Source organism: Oreochromis aureus, linkage group 13 (genome assembly GCF_013358895.1).
Source record: "Oreochromis aureus strain Israel breed Guangdong linkage group 13, ZZ_aureus, whole genome shotgun sequence".
NCBI classification, from domain to species: Eukaryota; Metazoa; Chordata; class Actinopteri; order Cichliformes; family Cichlidae; genus Oreochromis; species Oreochromis aureus.
Window position 1 is genome coordinate 2,635,617 of NC_052954.1, and position 27,240 is coordinate 2,662,856.

Below are 27,240 nucleotides of genomic sequence, written 5' to 3' on the forward strand. Positions count from 1 at the left end.
CTGTGGAAATCCATCAAAAAGATCTGACGAGAGAAAAAGTGCCTCATTTCCAGAGTTTGAAATCTGAAGAGATCTGAGCAAGGCCCGAATTTCCTACCCTCAAACAAATGTAATTCATGGCCAAACGGTAATAGGTGAGAAAAAAATTCTTGAATTGTGAGCATCAGGAGTGTCTGAAGATATATTGGCACAAGCGTCATGTCTCAACTTTGTTTCGTTAAGGAATATGACGATTTGAAAATGCCTCTCATTAGAGAATTCCAGCGCTGATTTTGAACAAACTCTCCATTGACTCTCTATGGAGAGTTTTCAGACTTTGTGTTGCTCTGAGGAGATTTGCCAAAAGTCTGTAACTCCCACAACAATGATAGTGACATTTTCTGAAAGCCAGCAAAAATACCTACGTTTTGATGTATAATTTGTGGGGGTTGAGTGGAAATTGAGTGAGTTGCAAGAAGTTGTTCAGACATGAAGAGAAAATTCAGAACAGACCAGCGCTCACTCTGAGTTAATTGCATAGCAACCATAGCAACACATGTATTTTCTGAAAAATCACAATTTTGCAACTGAAAACTTAAAGAGGTATAAAATTAAAACGGTAGAAGATCTGAAAAAGCTGAATCATACAGGAATAGCCCAATAATCTGAGAACATTTAAAAGTTTGAATGGAGTTTCTAGGTGAAAGTATGAGGAAGTAGTTAAGTTTCAAAAACAAGCAAGTTTTAGCAGAATTGTTGAAGTTTCCCATTCATTTCAATGGGACAAATTAAAGGAAAAAAGTGTAATATTTTAAAAAGTATAATAGTAATAAACACCAAAAGTCATAGCAATAATTAGCAGAAAGAGCAGAACAGTATAGAGTTTGAACGGAGAAAATCGGCTGAAAACTGTGGGAGTAGTTAAGTGCCAAAAAACGTACGGAAGCAACTAGAATATAGTGGAATAAAGAATAAAGAGAAACAGGAACTCAATAGTGTGGATGCCTTGAGGCATCCACACAATAATAAATCCGACGAATAGTAATAAGTGTGCCTCTTGGCATAGGCACACTTAATAATAAATCCGACGAATAGTAATAAGTGTGCCTCTTGGCATAGGCACACTTAATAATAAATCCGACGAATAGTAATTAAGTGTGCCTCTTGGCATAGGCACACTTAATTAATAATAAATCCGACGAATAATAATAAGTGTGCCTCTTGGCATAGGCACACTTAATCAGTTCCATCTCTTTTTGATGTTTCAAGGAGTCTTTTAGCACTCCAGACAGCTCTTTCACTGAGTCCATTTGACTGAGGAAACTCAGGGCTGCTTGTGACATGTACAAACTCCCAGTGTGTGGCAAACTCATGAAAGGTCTGGCTAGTAAACTGGGTGCCATTGTCTGAGTACAGTTTTTGTGGTATCCCATGTACTGAGAAGTGGCGTTTGAGTTTGTTAATGACTGAGGCAGATGTTAGGTTTTCAAGTTTATCTATTTCAAACCATCCAGAATAAGAATCCACAAGCACAAGGTAGTGGCGGTTGTCCCATTCGAATATGTCTGTGGCTGTGATGGACCAGGGAAGATCAGGAATTTGGTGTAGTTTCCGGGGTTGTTTTTGTTGGTGAGGTTTTAGACTGTTGCAAATGCTGCATGATTTGACTTTGTTCTCAATGTCAGAGTTTATTGTCAACCAGAACACGCTGTCCCTTGCTCTCCTTTTTGTAGACTCCATGCCTGGATGTCCCTTGTGTAGTTCCTGTAGATAGATTTCATGTAGTGATGCTGGAACGATGGCTCTGTTGCCTTTCATAATGACGTTGTTGTCGATGATTAGTTCATCGTGGTAGCTGAAGAATGGTTTGATTTCTATAGGTACACTACTCATTTGTTTTGGCCACCCCTGCTGGACGTAACGAGCAAGTGTCTGTAGAGTAGCGTCCTTCGAGGTGTGTTCGGCAAGCTCTTGTAGGCGTCTTGGTGAGATGAGCTGAAGTGACATTACCTCGAAGTCGCGCCCCTCTTCCTTTAGAGGTTGCTCATCCAGCGTTGGTGTGCGAGAGAGTGTGTCTGCAATGTAAAGGTGTTTGCCTTTCTTGTACACCAGAGTCAGGTTGAACTTTTGTAATCGTAGCATCATGCGCTGTAGCCGTGCCGGAACTGTGTGGAAAGGTTTGTTTTGGATTGTGACCAAAGGCTGGTGGTCAGTTTCAATCACCACTGGCTTTCCGTAGATGTAGTCGTAAAATCTGTAACATGCGAACACTACAGCTAGTAACTCCTTCTCTATCTGAGCGTACCTTCTTTCCGTTGGAGTTAAAGTTCTTGATGCATACGCCACAGGTTTGTCGTCCTGAAGGCATGCAGCCCCTAGACCATGCTGGGAAGCGTCACATGTGAGAGTCACTGGCTTGTGCATGTCATAGTACTGTAGTACTGGTGGGCTGGTGAGGCACGCTTTAAGTTTGTTGAAAGCATCCTGCTGATGTTGAGTCCAGCTCCACACCACATCCTTGTGAAGCAACTGACGAAGTGGTGCTGACAGTTCACTTAAATTTGGGATGAACTTGCCCAGGTAATTGATCATTCCCAGGAAACGTTGGAGAGATGTCTTGTCCTCTGGTGGTGGCATTTCATTGATAGTGGAGATTTTAGTTGGATCTGCTTTTAGTCCTTCGTCAGTGAATATGTGTCCCACGTAGCTCACTTCTTTAAGTCTGAACTTGCACTTTTTTGGATTCAGTTTGAGGTTTACTTGTCTGACCCACTCCAGAACTTTTTTCAAATTTTTGTCATGCTCCTCTATTCCTTTGCCTCCCACTAGGATGTCGTCCACAATCACTGCGCATGGATATCCCATGAATATCTGTTCCATGGCTCTCTGGAAGACTTCAGAAGCGGTGTTGATGCCAAAGGGCATCCTCAGGAATTTGAATCTGCCGAAGGGTGTTGCAAATGTAGTGAGGAGAGATGAGGCAGGATCCAGTTTGATTTGCCAGAAAGAGCTCTTTGCATCCAGAACTGAGAAGATGGTTGCTCCAGACATCTGAGCAGCTACTTCCTCCACAGTTCGCATGGGATGGTGAGGTCGCATTAGTGCCTTGTTCAGATCCCTTGGATCAATGCAGATACAAACATCATCAGTATTCTTTTTGTGTGTTGCAACCATGTTGGATACCCATTCTGTGGGCTCCTCCACTGGTTCAATTACTCCCAAGGCCTGCATTCTTTGGAGTTCCTCTTCAACTCTTTTCTGCATAGGAACAGGAACGCGCCGTGGAGGGTTGACGACAGGTGACACGTTTAGAGTGAGTTTCATTGAGTAGGTAGGTTACAGGTAAGTCACCGACTTCATCTTTAAACAGGTCTGCATATTCGTGAAACACTTTCTGCGCCAGTGTCTCATCCTGATCTGTGTCAACATGGTAGACTTCCTTGCTGAAACTAACCAGTTTCATTCGCAGACTGTCCTTTAATCCGATGATGGGTTGCACATTGTGTTTTACAACTTGGAATTGCAGGTCATATAACTGTCCAGCTAACTTGCACTTGAGAGTAACTGTGCCTGTGGACTTGATCTTCCTGCCTCCGAAAGCAACGAGATTTACCTGTTTTTGTGACTTGGGTAGGGTTTCGTTGTTGCAGATGTTTCTGTAAGTGCCTAGTGAGATTATGTTGCACTTTGCCCCAGTGTCTACTTTTAGTTTGAGGGCCTTTTCAAAAACTTTGACTGTGCAGTATCCTTCTTTGTTGTGATTGTTCTCGCCCTCCGTTGTTAGGTGTTCAATGCAAAATGTCTCATCACTGTCTGGATCAGCATCCTCTGAAATTTGGTTCACTTGTTTGCCTCTGTGACGTGGTTTTGCTGATCTGCATTGTTTTTTGTAATGATTGTATTTTTTGCAGACGTGACACTGTTGTCCGAAAGCAGGACATTGCTCCCGTGTGGCTGGATGCGAACCACCACAGTTTCTGCAATTTTGAATGTTCGTTAGAGGTTTATTTGTTTTCCTTTTGAACTTGCCATGTTTAATCTGTATAGTGTCCACACTAGCAGATGTAATATGCTTTGGTGTAGAGAGGGCTTTGCTATGTTGATCTGTGAGCTCGCTTATTTGGCATATACGCACCGCCTTGGCAAGAGTTAGTTCCGTCTCTTTAAGCAGGGAACGTCTGACGCTGTCACTGGTTATACCACATACTAATCTGTCTCTGATTAACTCGTCTTGTAGTGCACCAAAGCTGCAAGTTCTGGCCATGTTCTTTAACGTGCTCACATATGCTTCAATGGTTTCACCGGGTTTCTGTTGTCTTTTGTTAAAGTTATGCCTCTCCATTATTACATTGGTCTCTGGGTTGCAGATCTCCCTGAACTTTCTCTTTAGACATGCGGGGTCTTCCCTCGATTCCGCGGCGACTTCTACTACGCCTTCAGCTGATATGACTGCGGGGGCATACGTGAATGATCGCTCTCTTTCGATGGCCTCTGGTCCCGCCAGATTGAGGAGTATATAGGCCTTAGTCTTAGCATTTTTGTCACTGTGGGCAGCGGCGATAAAGATGTCATATTCGCGCTCGAACTTACGCCAGTTTTCAGCGACGTTGCCGTCAAAGATGAGAGGATCTGGGCGCCGGAATCCGTCCGCCATGTTGTGCCGAGATTGCTTTTTTCGTTGTCCTTACCGGCTCCCCTTTTCTTCTTGGACTGTGCAGGCTTTGTAGTAAATCCCACTTCTGACACCATGTAGGTTTGCTTACAATAATCAGTCCGCTGTAACTGTATGCCAGGCGTTTATTAGCAGCCAACATGAACGTTTGTGCATTCATAACAGGAAGTACACATAACCCAGAGAGAACCACAGCGACACCTACTGGAACTCTCCGTAACAGCAACAACAGCAGGCAGTATGGACAAACATAACATTGCTGTTATCTGCAGTTTGTAAGGCCATGTTACTCCTAAATTTCTATCTTGTTCAAAGAGAAGATATAAAACAAAGTTGTAAGCAATGTTCCCTCTAATTTTTCATGTGTCTGAGTGAACGCACAAACTCCCTGAGCGATCCCTTGGACCACTGTGAGCAACAGCAGACATGTGCACTGTGGTCACGCCAGCATCGAATCCATCCAAGTTACATGGTTTATTAAAATGATCAAATTACAGCATTTACATTTATGTCAGACTACTTTTAATTAACTGCTTTAGCCCACTTACAATGAAAATTTAAAAAACTTGTTGTTAAGGTTCAGATTATTGAGGGGGACTCCAAAAATAACCACAGATCCAGCCGAGTTCAAATTAGATGGCATTTTAATGAACACATGTGTGAGTCCGAACGCTGTGCAGATTTCAGCGTCGAACTAACCACAATATTCAGAACAAAGACTTTATAGGGTTGGCAATCTTCCTGTTACCAGGCAGACTCAAACAAAGCATACGTCACTCCAAAACCACAATGACTCTTAACATAGTTTAAAACAGAACATCTTCTTCGGGTCGAAGCCAGGTGCTTCCTCTCAGCCCGCCTTCGCTGTCGCTTATCTTCTGGGACATCTGGTGTACTTCCTGGAACAGACTACCACGTACGCACCCAAACTTTGCAGTTATAAACTCTTACCTAAATGAGTCGATCTAATATGTGTGCGTGCACGTGCGGGGGCGCGTGCGTGCTGTGTTCTGCGTACGTGTCATGACCTCTCTTACTATATGTGTCTGTATGTGTGTCTCGCCCTTAAATGCTCTCACCTCTCACCCGTTGCACTTCTGACCTTTCACCAGAACAGAGGCTCATCCTTACATATAATAACCTAACTGGAACTATATATGTAATCTACTGAATAAATGTTTTAATCAAAAGCCTCTACTAAAAGCTTAATACAGTTTCATATCCTACTCACAGTACTTGCATTCAGAGTCTGCTTTCAGTTTCACTTCTGCAAGAGCATGCCTTGCAGACGTGTTTCCTGTCAGCCTGCAACTCCGTCTCTCACCCACTGAAGACTATGTGTAAGAATATAAAAACATTCAAAAGCCTTTAAAATTATAGATTCAACTCAACCATTTAAAGTGGTTCTCACTGGACTTGTAATAAAGACTAATATAATACCAATATATTTGAACATCTAAATGCATCTAAATGCAACATCACTATTAACATGAAATGGTAATGATGATTATAAAAATAGCAGCAAATAATAGCAGTAAAATATTCTACCCCTCCGGACATTGTTCATGACCTGTGTAATATGTTAACACTATTGGAAGTAAAAATAACTTGAACTCCAATTTTGAAAACACAACTTTCTTTTTTTCTTCCTTTTTTTTTTTTTTTTTTTTTTTTATAAAGCTCTGACTTGTATTATGAGTCTGTGGTCTGGGAGAGAATCCTGTAACTCTGTCTGCCAAATACAGTATATAATGACCAATGTTGGGCAATTAATTATATAGTTACTTCTTCAAAAAAGTTAGTGAGTTTTGCAAACAACAAAGTTTTTTGCAGCTGTTTACCTAAAAATTCAGCCAAGGCGTTTTTAAATAAACATTTCAAACTATTTACAGAACAATCAGCTGTTCTGCATCAAATCTGATGCCACACAAATTATTTGTGCCACTCCAAAAAATAATTTCTGTCCACTATGAGATAAAGGAGAACAACAGCCTGATACCTGCAGGCCTGACAACAGGAGATGTATTACTCCTGTAACACCTGTAACATTCAGCAGTCGCCTCATTGTTCTGGCACACACAACAAAACTATTGACTACACTACACACTAACTACACAAGATTTGCGCTAAACGTTGCAAATCTCTCACATCTCAAAACACCGCCGTCACTCCTAAAACTTCCCCTCTTCCTAAACAACTGTTGCCATATCATTTTTTGATTGGTTGACATGGTACATTTTTCTACCAATAGGAAAGAGTGTTTTTTTTTTTTTGGTTTTGTTTTTGCTCACAGGCGGAGAGTGCTTTCGAGCGTTTTCCTTATAAAATGCCGTTTTTACCATTTCTTCCCGCAGTAAATATAAACAACGATAGTATTCAGGAAGAAAACCAAACATTGCATATATTTTTTTTTATCATAACTCTGGTTTTACGTGGCCTATCAACACAATTTAAAAACTGGTATGAAGTCCACACTTTTCCCGTCAATTGTTTCGTCTGTCCTGCTCACATCTCCAATGGTTGTACACGTTGTCATTAACGTGGCTTCACTCCACATCAGCCACGCCGCTTTGCTAGCTAAAAGACCGGTGTCGGCACATAAGGACGCTGTCATAGTCTGTCAACGACATTGATTGGCTGCGTATATACGAATGTGAATCGCATCATTGGCTGGACTATGGGATAAGGTGGCATCGTTCTAATCCCATACAGGAGCAGCCAGTCACTTATTGACTAACACTGCAAAACAGAATTGTTAAAGTATTAATTCTAATTTCAATTCAGGTTAGATTTTTTTTCTGTGCGCAACGCAGATTTTCTGTGCGCAGAGACCGTGCCAGCAGCGCGCAATTGCGCACGCGCGCAACTTAGAGGGAACATTGGTTGTAAGCTAATCGACCTCAGTGTTCTCCTTTTTTAAAAAGAATCGATAAGAGAATCAATAAAGAATCGAATCGTTAAACAGAATCGAAAATGGAATCGGAATCATGAAAATTTTATCAATACCCATCCCTACCACTAACAGCTGACTGTGGAATATTTATTAGCAAGATGTCTGTGAAGGTTCTAAGTCATCGTAGTCTAAGGAGCTTGGAAAGAAAAGCGTCTGGACTTATTTAAGTTGCTTGAAGACGTTTCACCTCTCATCCGAGAAGACAAATGATGAACTAAAGAAGCTTCTTGGATGAGAGGTGAAACGTCTTCAAGCAACTTAAATGAGTCCAGACGCTTTTCTTTCCAAGCTCCTTAGACTATTTAGTAGCAAGGAAATTTCACGACTGAACTTATTCCACAGGTGGCGTTCACTGAGCTCCTAAGAGCGAGCCATTGTCTCACAAATAAAGCAGTCTGCATACCTGGTGTTTGATTTTACACACCTGTGATCATGGAAGCAATTGGAACACTTGAATTTGATGATTTGGATTTCTGTGGGAATACTTTCGGCAATACAGTGGTCCCACGCTATAACGCGGGTCACCTTTCGCGGCCTCACTGTTTCACTGATTTTTTGTTTGCAATTTTCCATGTTTTTTTTTTTTTTTGTAACAGCGTATTGTGTTCTGCGTCCAGATTGGCTGTAGACCATTGTCAATGAATCTTGTGCCGTGTCTCCTGTACAGCACAGAATGGGTTCAGCTTGTCAAATTTACATAAGTCTTCACTAGCAGTGTGACTCTGAAGTGCTGTACTGTATGTTTGTAAGTTTTCTCCCCAACAAACACAACAATGTCGACAAAACGTTTCGCACTGTTAAAGGCAGCTGTGGGTTCCTTTGGTTTCACTCTACAGGGTGGGCCATTTTTATGGATACACCGTAATAACATGGGAATGGTTGGTGATATTAAAGTCCTGTTTGTGGCACATTAGTATATGTGAGGGGGCAAACTCCTCAAGATGGGTGGTGACCATGGTGTCCATTTAGAAGTCGGTCATCTTGGATACAACTTGTGACACATCAAACTTTTTGGTAATGTCACAAGAAAACAATGGTGTGCTTGGTTTCAACATAACTTTATTCTTTCATGAGTTCTTTACAAGTTTCTGACCACTTATAAAATGTGTTCAATGTGCTGCCCATTGTGTTGGATTGTCAATGCAACCCTCTTCTCCCACTCTTCACACACTGATAGCAACACCGCAGGAGAAATGCCAGCACAGGCATCCAGTATCCGTAGTTTCAGGTGCTGCACATCTCGTATCTTCACACCATAGACAATTGCCTTCAGATGACCCCAAAGATAAAAGTCTAAGGGGTCAGATCGGAGACCTTGGGGCCATTCAACTGGCCCACGACAACCAATCCACTTTCCAGGAAACTGTTCATCTAGAAATGCTCGGACCTGGCACCCATAATGTGGTGGTGCACCATCTTGCTGGAAAAACTCAGGGAACGTGCCAGCTTCAGTGCATAAAGAGGGAAACACATCATCATGTAGCAATTTCAAATATCCAGTGGCCTTGAGGTTTCCATTGATGAAGAATGGACCCACTATCGTTGTACCCCATATACCACACCAAACCATCACTTTGTTGTTCCAACAGTCTTGGAGGGATCCATCCAATGTGGGTTAGTGTCACACCAATAGCGGTGGTTTTGTTTGTTAACTTCACCATTCACATAAAAGTTTGCCTCACCACTGAACAAAATCTTCTGCGTGAACTGAGGGTCCTGTTCCAATTTTTATTTTGCCCATTCTGCAAATTCTGTGCGCCGATCTGGGTCATCCTCGTTGAGATGCTGCAGTAGCTGGAGTTTGTAAGGGTGCCATTTGTGAGTAGCTAATATCCGCCGAAGGGATGTTCAACTAATGCCACTCTCCAGTGACATGCGGCGAGTGCTACGCTGTGGGCTCTTGCTGAATGAAGCTAGGACAGCCACTGATGTTTCTTATTAGTGACAGTTTTCTTGCGTCCACATTTTGGCAAATCCAACACTGAACCAGTTTCACGAAACGTAGCAAGCAGTTTGCTAACTGTAGCATGGGAGATGGGTGGTCTCTTGCATTGAAATCTGCTGCAATGACCCGGTTACTGCGTTCACCAGATATCAACACAATTTCGATCCGCTCCTCACGTGTTAACCTCTTCAACATGTCAATGGCTGTGAACAAAGAGAAACTTGTAAATAACTCATGAAAGAATAAAGTTACGTTGAAACCAAGCACACCATTGTTTTTCTTGTGACATTACCAATAAGTTTGATGTGTCACATGGCCCTCTTCCTATTGAAAAAGTTGTATCCAAGATGGCCGACTTCTAAATGGCCACCATGGTCACCACCCATCTTGAGGAGTTTGCCCCCTCACATATACTAATGTGCCACAAACAGGACTTTAATATCACCAACCATTCCCATGTTATTATGGTGTATCCATATAAATGGCCCACCCTGTATAATACTGGACTTATTTTTCTATGAAGGTTTGAACTTTGAGAGTGTTTAAACAAGAGAGAAAAGTGAATATCTTCATGCCTGTCTGAGAAAAGTGTATAACATGTGTAGTGAGGGGTTTTAAAGCCTTAAAACATCTATAATAATAATTTTAGATAAATAAAGTTGGCAACTTTGCTGATTTCACCTATCGCGGATTATTTTTAGATTGCAACTCCTGCGATAAATGAGGGACCACTGTATAGTATATACGACAGCTGGTGTTGTCAGGAAAAGGATTGGACAATCTGAGTCTGACTGATTTATCAGTTGATAACTGCTAACTCTTGTGGCCATGGGTGAGATACTGCACAGAAACATTTAGCCTAAGTAGGATAAAACAAATAAATCTCTACTCAAACCCACAAATCAGTCAAAGCAATTTAGTGTTTTCAATGATCTTTATTAAAGTAAACTCTACACTTTTACTATTGCTTTTATTTTTTTGTCTTTGCACTCTCAATTAGAACCTTTTGCAATCAGCACATATACAACTTTTCAATCGAACTACACTTTTGAGAAATACAAAAATATCACAGTACATTTTCTACTACGTCACCTTCACCTGTGAGGTCCAAAACCAATGAGCCAGTTTCAGAACCACAGCAGCTGCCTGGACTGTGTCAACATGTCTTGAAGTAACAGCACCATGGGCTATGAGCAAACCACATCGAAGAAGAGGGCCACTCAAACACACTGTGTCATATGTGTCTGGTAACTGTCTTGAAGAGTGTTGGGGCTTAAGTGGATCAGAAAACTGAAAACAAAAAAGACAGCACTTTCCAGAGCAAAACCAAAGCCATGTCTGATTAAGAGACCGTGGTGCCAAAGTAATAGTCTCTGAACATTTGGGTTTTAGAGGATTAGCTACACTGCACATGTGTGACAGTGTACACAAAGCATGAGCAGCACATAATTCAGGACCTCGGAGAACCTAAAACGCTAAGCTGATACAGTGATCACAGATACTGATTACACTGCAGAGAAAACAAATGTGGTTGAAAGGTGAGACAGCGATGTCTGGGACTTGTCCACTGTGTATGGTTTGCACTAAAAATGTACGTTTGCTGAACTAGCCTTCAAATACAGCCACGTGAATAATAAAGCACACATTTCAGTTTTGTGTGGCTTATTTAGAAAAAGGATGTGGATCAGTCAAATGGACAATGCTGCTTCCAATAGGTCTGCCATCCACATCCACACTGCTGTATTCCGTGCATTTAAACTAGTCAGCACTTTAGACGCTGTGAAGAAGGGCTGGATGTGTGATTTTAATATTTGTGGTCATGCTATTCTAATTTCTTTTTATTACATTTTAGTCAGGACTCTGTTTAGCAGCTGTGTTTAGACAGCATTGTAAACTAGATTAAACAAATCTAGGTTGCCTTAAAGCATTTTTATATTTATATAAAAAATCTATTAAAATGTTCTGACAGCTGCTGGAAATCTGGGGATTGTATATTGGAACATTATTTTAAAACGAACAAACAACTTAGCCCAAAAGGAACTGATAAGGTGTTTTGGACAGTGTAGCTCGAGAAGGCCTTGCAGACGTCGTTTGCCTAAGCAGTGGTGAGGTGGCCTCTGGTTTTGGTCTGGAGCTGTTCATGTCACTTCTCAGGCAGGCTAAAATGTACAAATGTATCCCACATAACAGAAAAAGCACCTTCAGCATTCCCTCACTCTCGTCCCATTCCTATTTGCTTACGTGTCATAGCCTATTACAAAGTATCAAAAAAAGATTAAACAAAATACTGAAAAATCCTCACCAATAGGGACAATAAAATGCTTCATATTAAACTTTTTTTTTCTTCTTCTCACAAGTCATTGTTTTGTCCCACACTGCAATGACTCAAATCCATAGTGACAAGACTCTGGTGAGTGAAGCATCTACCACTAAACAGGAATGTTGCAGCATAAAAATAACTCACGCAGTGGTTTCCTTTAAAACAAAACTAAAAACAGAATACAAAACAGTGAAAATGAAGTGAGGATGAGGGGAGAGATCCCTGTCAGTCTTAAGTTGAGGAGAAATGAAGAAAGGAAGGAGTACACTGGAATTCCATATTTACATAACGATAAACAATGATAAAACATCAGCCAGGAAGAGCAGGTAAGTGACCAGGCCTCTTCACAACGCTCTGGTGGACAAACACAAAAAACAAAAGTAAGTCTGTGAATTGGGGAATGGGAGTCGATTGCACTGCCTGTGTGCATTTTACTGAGTCCTGGGAGCAGGGAGCAATGGCCCTAACAAAATCACACATAAGTGTGGTCAGCTCAGTGCAGTGGCAGTAGCTATGCTGGAGGCTGGATGGGACTTCTCGGCCTAGGCTGACGCAGAGCAGATTTTGTCTCCCCGAGTGTGCTGCTCACGGAGAGAAGGTTGCCATCTCCAGGGATATACGCTGCCATAGTTCCTTGGTCTGTTTGCCCCTCTTCAGGTTCTGGAGCACATCATTAAACTGCATCATGCCCACAGGAGTCAGACAGAAAGCACCTCGAGCGCTGCGGATCATGTTGACAAAGTCATCGTAGTCAGCAGGTGTCAGGTGGATGAGCCGGTGGTGAATATGCTGCAGAGAGAAAAGGAGGCGACACTGGACAATGTAGCCTGAACCTTCCTATTTAAGTGGAGCTACTCACACATAACATATGCTGGACCATAATTTACAAGCTTTTCTAAACTTACAGATGTACTTAAATGATTTACAACCCAAGTCCAAAAACACCTAAAATGTAAATTAAAAAAAGAATGATTTTCTAATCTTAGAAACCCAAATATTACTGATAATCGAACAAAAAGAACCTCCAAAACGTCAAATGTTTAAACTGAGACATGTTACTGACCAGTTGCCATTCAACCTCAATTAGTTTCAAAATGTTCCTATAGCTGTTTCTTTTCAGCTTTTAGTGTCCCAGTTTTTACTTTGAGTCATGTACCATTAAAACAAAAAAATACTAGTTCATTTTTTTAAAAATTTGATGACATGAAGATTTTCTCAGTTTAAACATTTGATATGTTTTTGATGCTCTACTGGGAATAAATTATGGCTTTATGAGATTAACCAGTCATTGCGTTCTGATATTTTACACAGAATCACAAACTTTTGGAACTGGAGCTGTAAATCTACATAATTGCTGCGTGCAGCCTCCACAACATCTTGTGTATCAATTGACATTTAGCTGCTGGGAGGATATGTCAGTCACTATGAACTGGCCGCAATAAAATACAGAAAATATGTAAAAGAAAAATTGGCAATGGAGTCAGAGTATTATCAGACTATGAGCATGCCACATGTGCCCAACAGATTCCCAGTTGGTCATGTAATAGAAAGTTGCTGTGATTCTCATTTTAAGTGCTGCAGCGCTTATGCGTATGCTCAGTTGTGGCATTGTAACGGAAACTTCCACTCAACAGTCTAGAACTAGCTGAACTCATTTCAACCTCAACAGTTGAAGAAAGCAACTCCCTTTTGCAGGCGCTGATAATGCCAAGGGCACAAAACGGCATCCTCGTTGTAGCGGAGTGTTCGTTAGGTTTCATAGCGAGCCGCATGACATGTGGTATGATCAGTTTGGCTACGTTCACACTGCAGGCGAAAGCGCATCAAATCCGATTTTTTTGACCCCATGCGGCCCATATCCGATCTTGGTATGACAGTGTGAACGGCACAAATCCGATATTTTCAAATCCGATCTGGGTCACTTTCGTATGTGGTACTGAATCCGATACATATCCGATGTTTTAGAAAGCGACTGCTGTTTGAACGGTCATGTCGCATTAAATCCGTCTTTTACGTCACTGACACAAGACAGACGCCAGTTATCAGCGCCCGAGAAGACATCGCGAACGCTTCCTGGCCATCCAGTGTAGATGTCAGTGAAACTGTTGGGAAGACAACGTGAACATTTTATTTGTACTGTATAATCTGCAAATTCTATCCTTTGAAGCACCGCTCCTCTAAAACAGCAATAAGGATAATTATTAGGTTATTTACATTATTATGTAAATAACAAAATAACTTAAAGCAAAAATTGGGAAACGTAAAGTCCAAAGTCTTTATATTAAGGGCCATCAGTCAAACAATATTGTTTGCTCTGGGTCTAAACAGAGCGCGTTGTGTGTGACGTCTTCTTTTGCGCATGTGGGCCGCTTTGATCGTTCACACTAGAGCGCGTTTGCTGTCGCATTTTATTTGTAGTGTGAACAAGCAGACAAAAAAATCGGATTTGATCAAAAAATCGGAATTGAACATTAACACCTGCAGTGTGAACGTAGCCTTTGTTACTTCCTCCCTTTTTGTGAATGTATAAAGGAGTGGGAGCTCCACTTCCATCTCAGAGAGTGCATGACGCCATCTTGCTGGATGTATTCTCTCTCGTGTGTACGATAATAAAGAGTGTTGGTTACAGTAACCGTGTCTGCAGATTTGTTAATTAAAATTTCTGTGACAGTCACTTGGTCCTGCCAACACATGTAGACAAATAATGGCTGAACCTGGATTTTCACAACAGCTCCATCGTGCCTTCCCTTGTCTGATACTTTTTACTCTTCTTACTGAAAAGCTTTGTTTTATTTGATTTGACTGAATTACATTTTTGGCTGTAAAAGATTTTAATTACTGATAAATATGAGACACTTGTGGGAATCAGTCCTGCAGCCCAACCTCCATTATTCTTTGTCATCAACCCCATTATGAATATTGCAGTGAATATGATGTACCTGCAGATAGGCTTGCTGGCAGCGCTGGACAAGCTGTTGGAAAGCAGGTGTTCGAAGATGGGCATGGATGTGGGCAGGGTTCAGCCTCTGCAAGGCCTCCATGATTAACTCCTGCAGGACAAATGGACTGAGGACGCCTTTTGCTGCTCCAACACAGAACTGGTACACATAGTTGACTCCTGGCAAGATAGACAGAGAAAGAAAAAGTCAGCCTTGAGCCATGTAGACAGGAAGGAGTAACAGTGATTAAGATGGAGGTAGGAGTAATTGATCCAGGGATTGCTGCCTGAGTTGACTCCTACCTCCATCTTAATCAGATTTGCATTAAACTTCAGCCAACACACAGATCATCCATAACATTTCAAATAATAAATCAACTGTGGAAGAGATTGTAATCTGTCATTTTTTTTTTCAATTTAACTGAAAATGACCATGGAGCAGTTAATCCTGTTATCTCTTGAAATGCTCTTAAAACAATCTTAAGAGGATAATAGCTTATAGCTAAGCCAGCATCAATTAAAATAGCTAAAAAGGAAACCTACACAAAAGAAGAGGACTAACTGTCTGAAACTGAATGACATAGGACCCTTCATTACTTCCTATATTTAATTTTATCCTAAAATTAGGGTCCTACGCCAGGAAGTGGAAGCTGTGGAGTGGAGTGAAGCCTGTTTATTTGGCTTCACGGTTGGGTTGTCAGGCATATGAATGGTTACAGCATCAGTGCCAGAGATACCAGCAGGATGAACAAACTAATCCACAAGGCTGAAAGCATCATTGGTCAGAATTTGCAGGCGTTCCAGTCAGTGAGGGACAGGAGGTCACTGAGCTAACTGCTCTCCATCATGGACAACCCATCACACCCACTCCACTCCACACGTCTGAGGCAGCAGAGGTCCTTCTCCCTCAGACCGATTCACACTTATTGCCATAAAGAACTCTTCAGGAAATTCCAGCCATTCTCTATAAAACTGTATACTAACTGTTTTTCTGTGACAGATGAAGAGGTAGGAGAGTCCACACATAGTTATCTATGGTACCCTTTCTTCTTTTTCTTCGCTTCCTAGTATTCATATAGTTTAGTAATACAGTTTGCACTACCGTATTTTTCGGACCATAAGGCGCACCGGATTATAAGGCGTATTAAGTGAAACAAAACAGTCAGATAAGTCAAACTTTACTCAACTCTTTCTTCTTGCTTCCTCCACTTCTGTACCATTGATTCATTAATGTTGAATTCTCTCGCAGCTGCTCTATTCCCATTCCCACCCTGGGGCGCACTGACAGAGGCGCCCCAGGGTGGCTGTGGCTACAATGTAGCTTGCCATCACCAGTGTGTGAATGTGTGTGTGAATGGGTGGATGACTGGTTGTGTAAAGCGCTTTGGGGTCCTTAGGGATTAGTAAAGCGCTACACAAATACAGGCCATTTACCATTTACCATGTTGTTGCAGTATATTGCAGTGTCCTGGTGCAGCCACAACAACCTGGTGCTGAACGCCCAGAAGACAGTGGAGATTATTGTGGACTTCAGGAAGCACACAGCCCCACTCCCCCCCATCATCCTGACTGACACCCTCATCACCTCCGTGGACTCATTCCGCTTCCTGGGTACCACCATCACCGAGGACCTGAAGTGGGAGCCCACCACCACCTCCGTCATAAAGAAAGCCCAGCAGAGGATGTACTTCCTGAGGCAGCTGAAGAAATTCAACCTGCCAGCACGGACGATGATGCAATTCTACACCGCAATCATCGAGTCCATCCTCACCTCCTCCATCACCGTGTGGTACGCTGGAGCCACTATCAGGGACAAACAGAGACTGCAGCGTGTTGTGCGCTCTGCTGAGAAGGTGATTGGCTGCAAACTCCCATCTCTGCAGGACCTGTACACCTCCAGGACACTGGGGCGTGCAGCTCGGATCACAGCTGACCCTTCTCACCCTGGACACAGTCTGTTTGACCTGCTCCCCTCAGGCAGGAGGCTCCGGTCCATTCGCACCAGAACGTCTCGCCATAAGAACAATTTCTTCCCCTCTGCTGTTGGACTCATGAACAATAATCATATGACTGTTCCCACCAATAACACATGACCCTACACTGTGTTCACTGCATCATTCCATGTCTGGCACTGATCACCACCTGCACTCATGTACATATCTATCCTCTTAGCACTTTTAATTCTTATTTTTATGTCTATTTAAGCGTTGTATAACATCATGTTTGCACTAAGTACCGCAGCAATTTCCTAATGTTGTAAACCTGCTCAACATTTGGCAATAAAACCCTTTCTGATTCTGATATTAATGACTAACCTCATATTGTGGATGGATTATCTCAGTTGTTCTCCTGACTGAATTTCGGTCCGTTTACAGCATCCTGCCATGCGATTGCATTTGTCCCTAACCATCGGGAACCCTCACGTTAACTTTTATTGAGTGGAAAAACGTTAGCATTCATCCTCCAGCTTCACTGTGTTTATGTTATGCTAACATAGCTGTGTTGCTAGCGATCACGTAGCACATCATTATATAGCAGCTAGCCCAACTTCAGTAACCCTACAAACGTCACTGCTGTTTAGTTTTCTGTCTTCATTTATGTTGGAAGTGATAGCAGAGCTGTACGTTTGAATGTTTCAGAAATCTCTCAGTCAGAACATGCTATATCATGTTTAGGTGGAAGCTAACAAGCTAACTTCCTGCTAACTTCTAACTCCATTAAATGTAATAAATTCTGTTTTCATGGATGCCTGGAAGTTAAACTTAATTGTTACACCTGGTAAAGCAGCAACGCTGATCATTTTATTAAAGATGAAAGCATTTAGACAGTTTTTAACTCTCAGTGATGCTGCAGTGTTCGTTTGACTTCGGGACCTGAAGCGGATGGAATTTAGGACCCAGATTACTCTGTGAGGCTCCTGACTATGGTAGCCGTAATGCTCAAACAATCCATCAGCCAGTGCGGCTTCGTAGCTTGCCAAAGTCGTACTAAAACATTTTTGACAGATTTTCTTATATACTTTATTTCCATTTATTTTTCCAAATGTTTCAAAACATTGTTGCATCTATTTGCCATTTCCGAGCAAAATGCAAAGAAATAATGGATGTCTAAAGACCTTGCACATTACTATATTATTGAAGACTTCACTTTTTTGTATTTTTTTTTTTTTTAAATTGGCTTCTGTAGCAAGTATTTCTTTTATTATCTTACTTCCCTGATTTCAAACAGAATACAAAAATGTGTCCAGGTCAGTGCAGCCAGAGATGTCCCTTTATTTGGTAAGGTCTCACCTAGCCTGGCAGCAAGTCCCAGCAGCCATTTGACGTCCTCAGTATAAGGAGGGCTCCTGGAGAAGTTGTTGGGATGGTCATTGTGAGCCCTTCTGCCCAACATCTCTAATGCCAACATGCCTTTACAAAAGACGAGGAATACACATTTATTCTGTTAACAATGCAGACTACTTAGGCTAAAATATAATCCGAGAACATAAACTACTCACCAACTCTATAAGCAGAATGCAAGTAGTGCAGGCCTTGTTGGCTAATGGGCTGGCTGTGCTGCTCATCTTCTGCTGGGAAAGGACTGCTGACCAAGGAGCCAGGCTGAGAGGATAGAGAGGGCAGAGATGCTCCCTGGATGGCCTGGATGGTGGGGCCAGGGTGAACACCACCAACTACAACATTTTAACAGACACAGTACACTGGTTAGCAATGACAAGATTCAATTGTTGTGAAAAGTTTACATTCACTAATCAAGGGCATGAATGTACATCTTCAGTGGCTTTAAAAAAAACAAAAGTTTACGTTTATTTTAGGTTTTCTCCAATTCACACATGGTCAAAAATATACATTTATGCTCAAATACATACATATAGTCAAGTTGTTAAATACATGGTGCTGAAGGTTCTGCAATGTCTTGACAGGGCTGAGCTCTATTATATTTTTGTTAGTAATTGCAATTCACTACAACGGGTACTTTCTTTTTGGAGCATAAAAAGGATCAGTCCGAACAGTCCGAAGAACTCAGTTAAACTAAGAAGGAGAATGAGGATTTAAACAGGGAAGGTCTTTTGGAGCTATTCCTAAGCAACTGCAGATTCTAAGATAATCAGTTCAAACACGTTATTCAGATGCTTCACCAAGGTCTTGAAGAAGACATTGCCATGGACCAAGACGGTGCCAACCAAGAAAGAGGCCCTCTGACTGAATTTATAACTGTTCACACAGACAAGCTAAATGGCTTCTAACAGAAAGGTTTTATGGTGAAGATAAGACAAAGACTGAGGTATAGCCACAATGACAAGAGGATGTTTACTGGAGTAAAAAGTCAGGCTTTCAACTCTAAGAACTGCACCAACTGTCAAGTTTGGCAGTGGGGCTGTTTTGCTGCCAGTTGTACTGGTACACTGCACAAAGCAGATGGAATAATGACGGAATTCTTTAACTTCAATGCAAATCAACAGCTAGATGGTCCAAGCATGGACACAAGTGGGTGTCTCAAAAAGACAATGGCCTCAAATATACATCAAAGTTGGTTTCGGAAAGCAGGCTAACATGAAACTTATGGAATAAGATTTCCAAAGCCAAATTCATGGACTATGCTTAAAAGCCAGGTTCAGGCCAGGAAATTGACCAATTTAAATGAACTCTCCCAATTCTGCCGAAAAGAGTGGACAAATATTTAGCCAGAATTATTCCAAAAGTTTGTTGATGACAAACAAAAGCATCTGGTTGAGGTTTAACTTGCTAAGGGATTAAGTATTAGTCGTTTGACCCTGTGTTATTACAGAAAATTCAAATTAAATTTAAACCTGTGCACCCAATTCTTGTTTTTAAAGTCATTATAGATTTATGCTATACAATCATTTTACCCTGAAAAAAAGAGCAGTTCAAAGAAATTATTAAAAGCCCCAAATTAACCATGACATTCATGCTTCCGATGAGTGTATGTAAACTTCTGACCACAACTGTATGCAAACGAGTCCATGTAAAATTACCAGCAAAAAAAAAGTTTTAATTCAGAAGAATTAAAAACTGCTGATCTTAAACATAAAGTAGTCCCAACCTGCTACAGTGGTGCTGAGTGGCAGACCAGCCTCAGTGTGGTAGGGGTGGACAGCAATTTGAGTCATGGACGGTACAGGAACACCAGGGAAGGTGACAGCCGTGGCTGCCATTGATGGCTGAGGGCCAGTGGCCACTGAGAATGGATACTGGGCACCAATGAACGCTGGGTGCATTCCCTGAAGCAGTTAAGCAAAAATGCATAGTTTATTTGCATATTAATATGAACAGTCTAGAGAGAGAACTGTCACAAAATATAGTCACTGTGCTGTACAAAACAATAAAAACTAGGAATTAACGAGATGCACATATAAAAAAAAAAAAACAATACTACTACTAATAGTTGTGAGAACATTTGTGATTCATACACAGCACTGGATATAAGAATCGTCTCTTTGTCTGACATTAGGATCCTGAGGAGTTGTAGAAGCTTTTCCAGTTCCTATAAAAGCCGTCAGTATCTATAATTATGAAACTGTTAGATAAGTTTAAAGATCTCTCATATAAAGTAATGTGCAAAAGTCTTAAAGTAGCCTTCATTTCTTTAAATTTTGCTACCAAGGAGCCAGACAACTTAACAAAGTAAACAATAAAAGAAAGAACTAATAACACGTAATCCAAAAAGTTGCTGCCTATGAGATCATTAGTGCTGTGCTTCTTTTTTCTTTGTGTATGTTGGGCTTTTGTCATTGTCATGTAATTTAATTTGCCTTACATTAAATCTTTAGGGGTCGAAAACTTGATAACGCTACACCAATACACCTTCATTTGTTTGGACCACTACATACACTTTTCAGTGTTGAACACTATACCTGATACAATAACATATCATTTTGTTGCTAGATTTAACACAGTCGTACCTTTACAACAAACCATATTTGATGTTTCTGGAACAGTCCCCGGAAACACTCCTGAAAAATGTATGTACGTGTATGTCTGTCTATCTGCTATATGCGCTATATTTCTTCACTGTGTCAATATGTTCTCATCCTGGTTTTTGTTTTTCAGTTCAAGTGTAGCAATGTCTTTCAGCTTGGCATTATTTTGTGTTTTCTAATTTTCTGGGGTGTTCCCTGTGAATTTAACCTCTTGCAATAAAATATTTTTAAAGAAGAATATAAAAGACTTTAAAGACAATGAAAAACATAGTTGAGTCAAAACTATCAAAAATCATACTTATAAATTTCATTTGTGCTCTGACCTGTGGATATGCAGCCCCAGACACAGGGAAGACAGTGGGCCGGGGCACATGCTGCAGAGGGTGCCCTAGGTATTGGGGTGTGCAGACGGTGGGGAGATGGGCCTGGATAGTGGTGTATGGGTGGAGGCCCTGGGTGTGCGGGTGAGCCATAGCCTGGCCAGGCATAGCGTGGGATTGGTAAATGGTGGACCCTACAGAGATAACTGGTACGACGGCGGCGGCAGTGACGGAAGCTGTGACTGTTGCTACCCCTGGAGACTCCATGTTGGCTCCACTGTCAAGAACAACACAGCTAGACTCTGGGGGCCTCCTGCCCGAACCGCCATTTGCCCCACATCGGCCGGATGTTTCCCGCTGTTGGCTTGATCCTCCACCTACTGACTGCTCATACAACCAGTACCACTGGTGAGCCACCTCAAACAGAACCTCAGGGTAGACACCTCCACCCTTAGCTGCTTCCTCTACTGCCATGCAGGCCTTCTCCAGCATGACATTATCCTAGAGGAAAACAGGACAGAGAGGAAGTGAGATGAGGAAGCAAAAAGTTTAATGAATGAAATTTAAATTACTCTTGGAAACATGGGCTATGTAATATTGCTGCTTGGTCATTAGTTTAAGGTTATGGCAGTCTGCCATAAGCCACTTTCACAGTAAAGTTCCTCATAACTCAGATATTCCCACAAAATAAGCCACACCAGATATTTTAAGTGCAGGATTTGACAGTACATCACAAGACATAAAATGCACAAAATAACATTTTTTGTTAAATTTCAGGTTATATTTGATAGTTACTTTGATAATTAGAGAAGCCCGACATAAATCCAAAAGATGTAATATCACTGACTGCTAAGGAAACAACATTAAAACTGACTTGAATTGCATCTCTACAAACCCAGTAAAAAATTTGGGACATTGTAAAATGTAAACAAAAACAGAATGCAATGATATTTGAAATTATAAAAAACAATATTGTACTCACATTAAAAAGCAGAAAACATTGCTTAAAATGAGAAAATGTACCATGTTACGAAAAATATGAACTTCTTTTAAATTTGGTGGCTGGATGCAACAGAAAAGTTGCAACAGGGCCATTTTTTCCCCTCACAGTATCATTAACCTACATTACATGGTTAAATCATAGTACCATATCGATGACTGTTGTCATGCTTTACTGCTATATAAATAAAACTCAATTGGATCCCCTCTTTTTTTAACAAGTCTGTAAATATCTGGCAACTGATGTGAGCAGATGCTGGATTTTCTGAGAGGAACGCTGTCCCATTCTTCAAGCGGCGGATCCAGGGGTTGCATGTGCCACCCTAAAATAATCTCTTGCCACCCCTAGTGCCACCCTAGTTTTCTATATGACAGTGTTGTTTAAGAAAACAAGCTAGCATTAACATTTTGAGCCTAGCTACAATTAATATTGAATAGAAATTCCAAAACTGAATATATTGCGTAGTGTTACCCCCCCCCTCCACCACTATAAAATGGTTCAGCCCATAGCGCAGACCGGCTTTATTTCTTGTTGTCAGTAGCAACCAATGCCTATGATTGTGCCAGAGCACATTTTGAATCAACACCATGGGCATTTTTAGATTTCAACACAGGCGGTTGATTGTTACACTCTGTAAAAAGGAACAAAGGTGCGTGTTCTTAACTCTCTGGGGTCGATGGACACGTCAGTGCCTCCAAATCACATGACCAATTTAAGATGACATAGCGACAAGCTGCAGCTGCAATGAGTCTCCAGCTCAAATTATGTTGAAAGTTCAGACTTCAAACTATATGCCAGTTTTTAAATTCTATTGAAGTGATGCGCTGGTCCAAATCTGGGAGGAGATCCTCCAGGATCTGCTGTCTCGTTAAGAGCATGCCCCTATGTTGTCCGGCATGAATACAAACATCTGGGGTCCATACAAACTATAGAGGGTTATTTTGAGGTGCTGCAATGAAACTTGAGCAAAATAAACAATCCTGCCACATCATTTGTTAACTATGATATTCAGGGTGTCTTTGAATTCAGCTCCCTGTAGGTTGATCATTTTCATTTCTATCAAACAATATGACATCCTTTTGTTCCATAGACATGATCCAGTTCATACCATATAGCTGATAAAGTGCTTTGAGTGCTCTGGGAGAGTAGAAAAGTGCTATATAAGAATCAGTCCATTTACCATCTACCATGTCACTCCACCATGATAAAATGATGATAGACCATCCTGTGCACACACAAACCATCAGTACCGGCCTCTCCCAGCGGTGTGTTCTTTCCCCACTGCTCTTCTTCTGCTACACAAATGACTGCACTTCAGGAGATTGTTTACCAACCTGACTTCTGCACAACACAACTGATAATCCCAACCCCATTAAGCAGGCAAGAAATTCAACAAACGAACCCTGACAGGCACACCTGTGAGGTGAAACCATTTCAGGCGACTACATCATGAAGTTCATTGAGAGAAGGAAAAGGGTTTGCAGCGCTGTCAACAAAGCAAAGCGTGGCTACTTTAAGGATTCTAAAAGTGAATTTGTAAAGTGATCTGTCAATATTTTCTTTGGTACATAATTCCATAAAGATTCTTGGGTCTAGCGAGCTCCTATAGGTGTTTCTTGCTTCATACATTTGATGTCTTCATTAAGTTTTTACGTAAAAAATAAAAAATTTTATGTAAAAAATATTAATATAAATAAAGAAAAACCATTAAATGGTCTAAAGATGGCTGTCTAGAAACAGTCATTATTTCTAATCACTTAATGCAATGCAATTAATGAAAATCAAATTAAAGCTAAAAGTCTGCACTTCCATTACATCTTGATTCTTTGTTTTATAATGTACTGTGGTGGTGTGCAAAAGTACAGCTAAAAAAACAATTTTATAATTGTCTAAAATAGTTATGGATCTATGGTCATGTTAATTAGTATACTCTGTCCCTTTAAAAAAAAAAAAAAAACAGAAAAAAAGAGTTACAGTTAGAATTAGTTACAGTCTAACTTATAATCTTGTCAGTTTGTTCACTAGACATGCCTTTAACCTTTAGTGGAAAGTTCCTGTGCAAACCCCCTCCCACAGTACCTGCTCTTTACACTGCACCAGGGCTCTTTGGATTTCATTAGGATTCAGGGCATGAGCATGAGGCAAGCAGCTCAAGGCCAGCTCTGCTGCTGCCCGAACCATGTTGGGGTCCCTTGCTCGCGATGCTCGGTCCGCAAGGGATGCCACCTCTGGAGGGGTCAGGTGACCATCCCAACACTCTACCAAAATGTTGAGGGCAGCACTGCCGATTTCCATGGCTTGGCCTGATAACAAAAAAAAAGACACAGGAGGCAAAGTAAGTGACTAACGAGGGCCATTGAACATGGGCCATTATCCTTTTCCTTCAGCCACACTTCTGCTCACCCGTGATCCAGGACACGTGGGAGGAATAGGTCCTGGACAACCAGTTAGGTGATACAAAATTATGGAGGCCAAGAGCATACAGGCCAATCTCAAAGGCACATAGGTGGAGGTTTCTATGTGGACCTTGGTGCCCCCCGCTGGCTGAGGGCTGAGTGAAAATGGAGGTGGAGGAGTTTCCTCCAGCTTTGATCAGCACAGTCTTAGCCAGTTCAAAGTAAAAGTGAGCTGCTGCTTCTGAGGGCTGGTTGGGCACATGGGGGGCATGACACTCAGGACGTCGTCCTTTATACCTAAACAAAGAATTTATGACAGATGAATTAACATTAGTTAAAATATATACACAAACTGTGGATTTCCACTGTGTAACCATAGTGTTTAATATATTTCATTTTGAAGTAGTATTAAATCTATAGGGTAGTATGAGTTTTTTGATCCTTTAGGTCCATCAATGTGTATATTAAACAAATATGTAAGACTGCTTTTCTGCATTTGTGCAATATGTGTAGCACTCAAGAATTAGTTCAAGCATTTCTTACTTCTAGGCTGGACTACTGTCCTTTCTTATTATCAGGATGTCCAGGTGACCCTTAGTCCCTTAGTTATGCTGCAATAGGCCTAGGCTGCTGGGGGCTTCCCATGATGCACTGGGCATTTCTTATTCACTCATTATGTGTTTAATCATTAGTTATTATAAGTCTCTGACTCTCTTCCACATGTTGTTCTGTCTTCCTCCCCTTGCTTCTAACTATCAGGGCAGATAGCTGAACATCCATTTCTCTGTATTATCTGTTTACCTTAGAATATAAAGCACCTTGAGTCAACTTTTGCTGTGATTTGGCACTATATAAATAAAACTGGATTGAATTTAATAATAATTTGATCCAAAAATGTAAAATTTGGATTCATCACTCCATCAAACCTGTTGTCATAGATTTCTACCAGTTTCCCTTCCTTAGAAACTGTTTCTTGACAGCCACCATAACTCACTAAGACCAGCTCTAATGAGGTTTCAGTGAACAGTACATAGACCAACTGGAGGGCTAAATGCATCTCTTGGGTCTTATGTCAGGTCCTTGCTGGATTTTTTTTCTTATTTCTTAGGGATTATCCTGCTGTAGATAAGTTTTAGGCCTCCCACATCTTCTTTTGTGCTCCAACTTTCCTCCATTTAAAAAACACAAACAAACAAAAAAAAGCACCCCCACTGTGCAGCATGACTACATATGCAGAGTTTTCGCCTGATAGCTCGTTGGGAATCATTTTGTTGGTGCAATAATACCATTTTATGTCTGTCTAACTGTTTTATCTTTGGCATTTTTCACAGATCCAACTAAAGAAATGCAAAGTTCCAGTTATCTTTTCCATACATCTCATATTAAGTATGCACCCAATTTAAAGATGTGCAAGTTTACCTGCTTGTGTCCGTGCTCTTGGCTCTGGCCCCACCTCCTGCTCTGCGAGAGCCACTGGAGGAGGAGGAGCCTAAAGAATCAGATGACGAACTACTGATGCTGTCACTGTCCTGACCCCGCCCCCAAGATGCTGCTGCCCAGCCGCTCCGCATTGGCCGCCGGCTGAGAGTAGGAGAACTGTCTGAGGTGGTCTCTGGAGCACTGCTATCAATACTCGCCATACCTATCAAAAAACATCCACATCCAGTCCTGTTTGGTGTATATATATATATGTACACACACACACACACACATATACACATACATATATATACACACACATATACATATACACATACATATATATACACACACACACATATACACATACATATATACACACACATATATACATATACATATATATACATATATATATACATATATATATACACATATACACACACACACACACGTATATATGTACGTATATATGTATATGTATATGTATATATATATACATATACGTATATATGTATATGTATATATATATATATATACATATGTGTGTGTGTGTATATATGTGTATATATACAGTGTGACATGGCCAAGGTAAGAAAGGCTGAAAGACGACCACCACTGAACAAGACACACAAGCTGAAATGTCAAGACTGGGCCAAGAAATATCTCAAGACTGATTTTTCTAAGGTTTTATGGACTGATGAAATGAGAGTGAGTCTTGATGGGCCAGATGGATGGGCCCGTGGCTGGATTGGTAAAGGGCAGAGAGCTCCAGTCCGACTCAGACGCCAGCAAGGTGGAGGTGGAGTACTGGTTTGGGCTGGTATCATCAAAGATGAGCTTGTGGGGCCTTTTCGGGTTGAGGATGGAGTCAAGCTCAACTCCCAGTCCTACTGCCAGTTTCTGGAAGACACCTTCTTCAAGCAGTGGTACAGGAAGAAGTCTGCATCCTTCAAGAAAAACATGATTTTCATGCAGGACAATGCTCCATCACACGCGTCCAAGTACTCCACAGCGTGGCTGGCAAGAAAGGGTATAAAAGAAGAAAAACTCTGAACCCCATTGAGAACCTGTGGTCCATCATCAAATGTGAGATTTACAAGGAAGGAAAACAGTACACCTCTCTGAACAGTGTCTGGGAGGCTGTGGTTGCTGCTGCACGCAATGTTGATGGTGAACAGATCAAAACACTGACAGGATCCATGGATGGCAGGCTTTTGAGTGTCCTTGCAAAGAAAGGTGGCTATATTGGTCGCTGATTTGTTTTTGTTTTGTTTTTGAATGTCAGAAATGTATATTTGTGAATGTGGAGATGTTATATTGGTTTCACTGGTAAAAATAAATAATTGAAATGGGT

The 27,240-nt window shown here is 41.2% G+C and overlaps 1 protein-coding gene across 1 annotated transcript in view; it reads right to left on the minus strand.

Moving 5' to 3' along the window:
- Positions 1 to 10,464: 10,464 nt before the first annotated feature.
- Positions 10,465 to 27,240, minus strand: part of zswim8 (zinc finger, SWIM-type containing 8) — a 79,641-nt gene continuing 62,865 nt past the window's right edge. Inside the window, exons 18-26 of the mRNA XM_039621473.1 lie at positions 25,884 to 26,106; positions 24,472 to 24,761; positions 24,148 to 24,371; positions 21,072 to 21,569; positions 19,872 to 20,049; positions 18,307 to 18,480; positions 18,098 to 18,217; positions 14,809 to 14,987; positions 10,465 to 12,658 (exon numbers count right to left, since the gene is read on the minus strand). Of these exons, the coding sequence (XP_039477407.1) occupies positions 12,455 to 12,658; positions 14,809 to 14,987; positions 18,098 to 18,217; positions 18,307 to 18,480; positions 19,872 to 20,049; positions 21,072 to 21,569; positions 24,148 to 24,371; positions 24,472 to 24,761; positions 25,884 to 26,106 (2,090 nt within the window). The 3' untranslated portion in view covers positions 10,465 to 12,454. The remainder of the gene's footprint in view (positions 12,659 to 14,808; positions 14,988 to 18,097; positions 18,218 to 18,306; positions 18,481 to 19,871; positions 20,050 to 21,071; positions 21,570 to 24,147; positions 24,372 to 24,471; positions 24,762 to 25,883; positions 26,107 to 27,240) is intronic.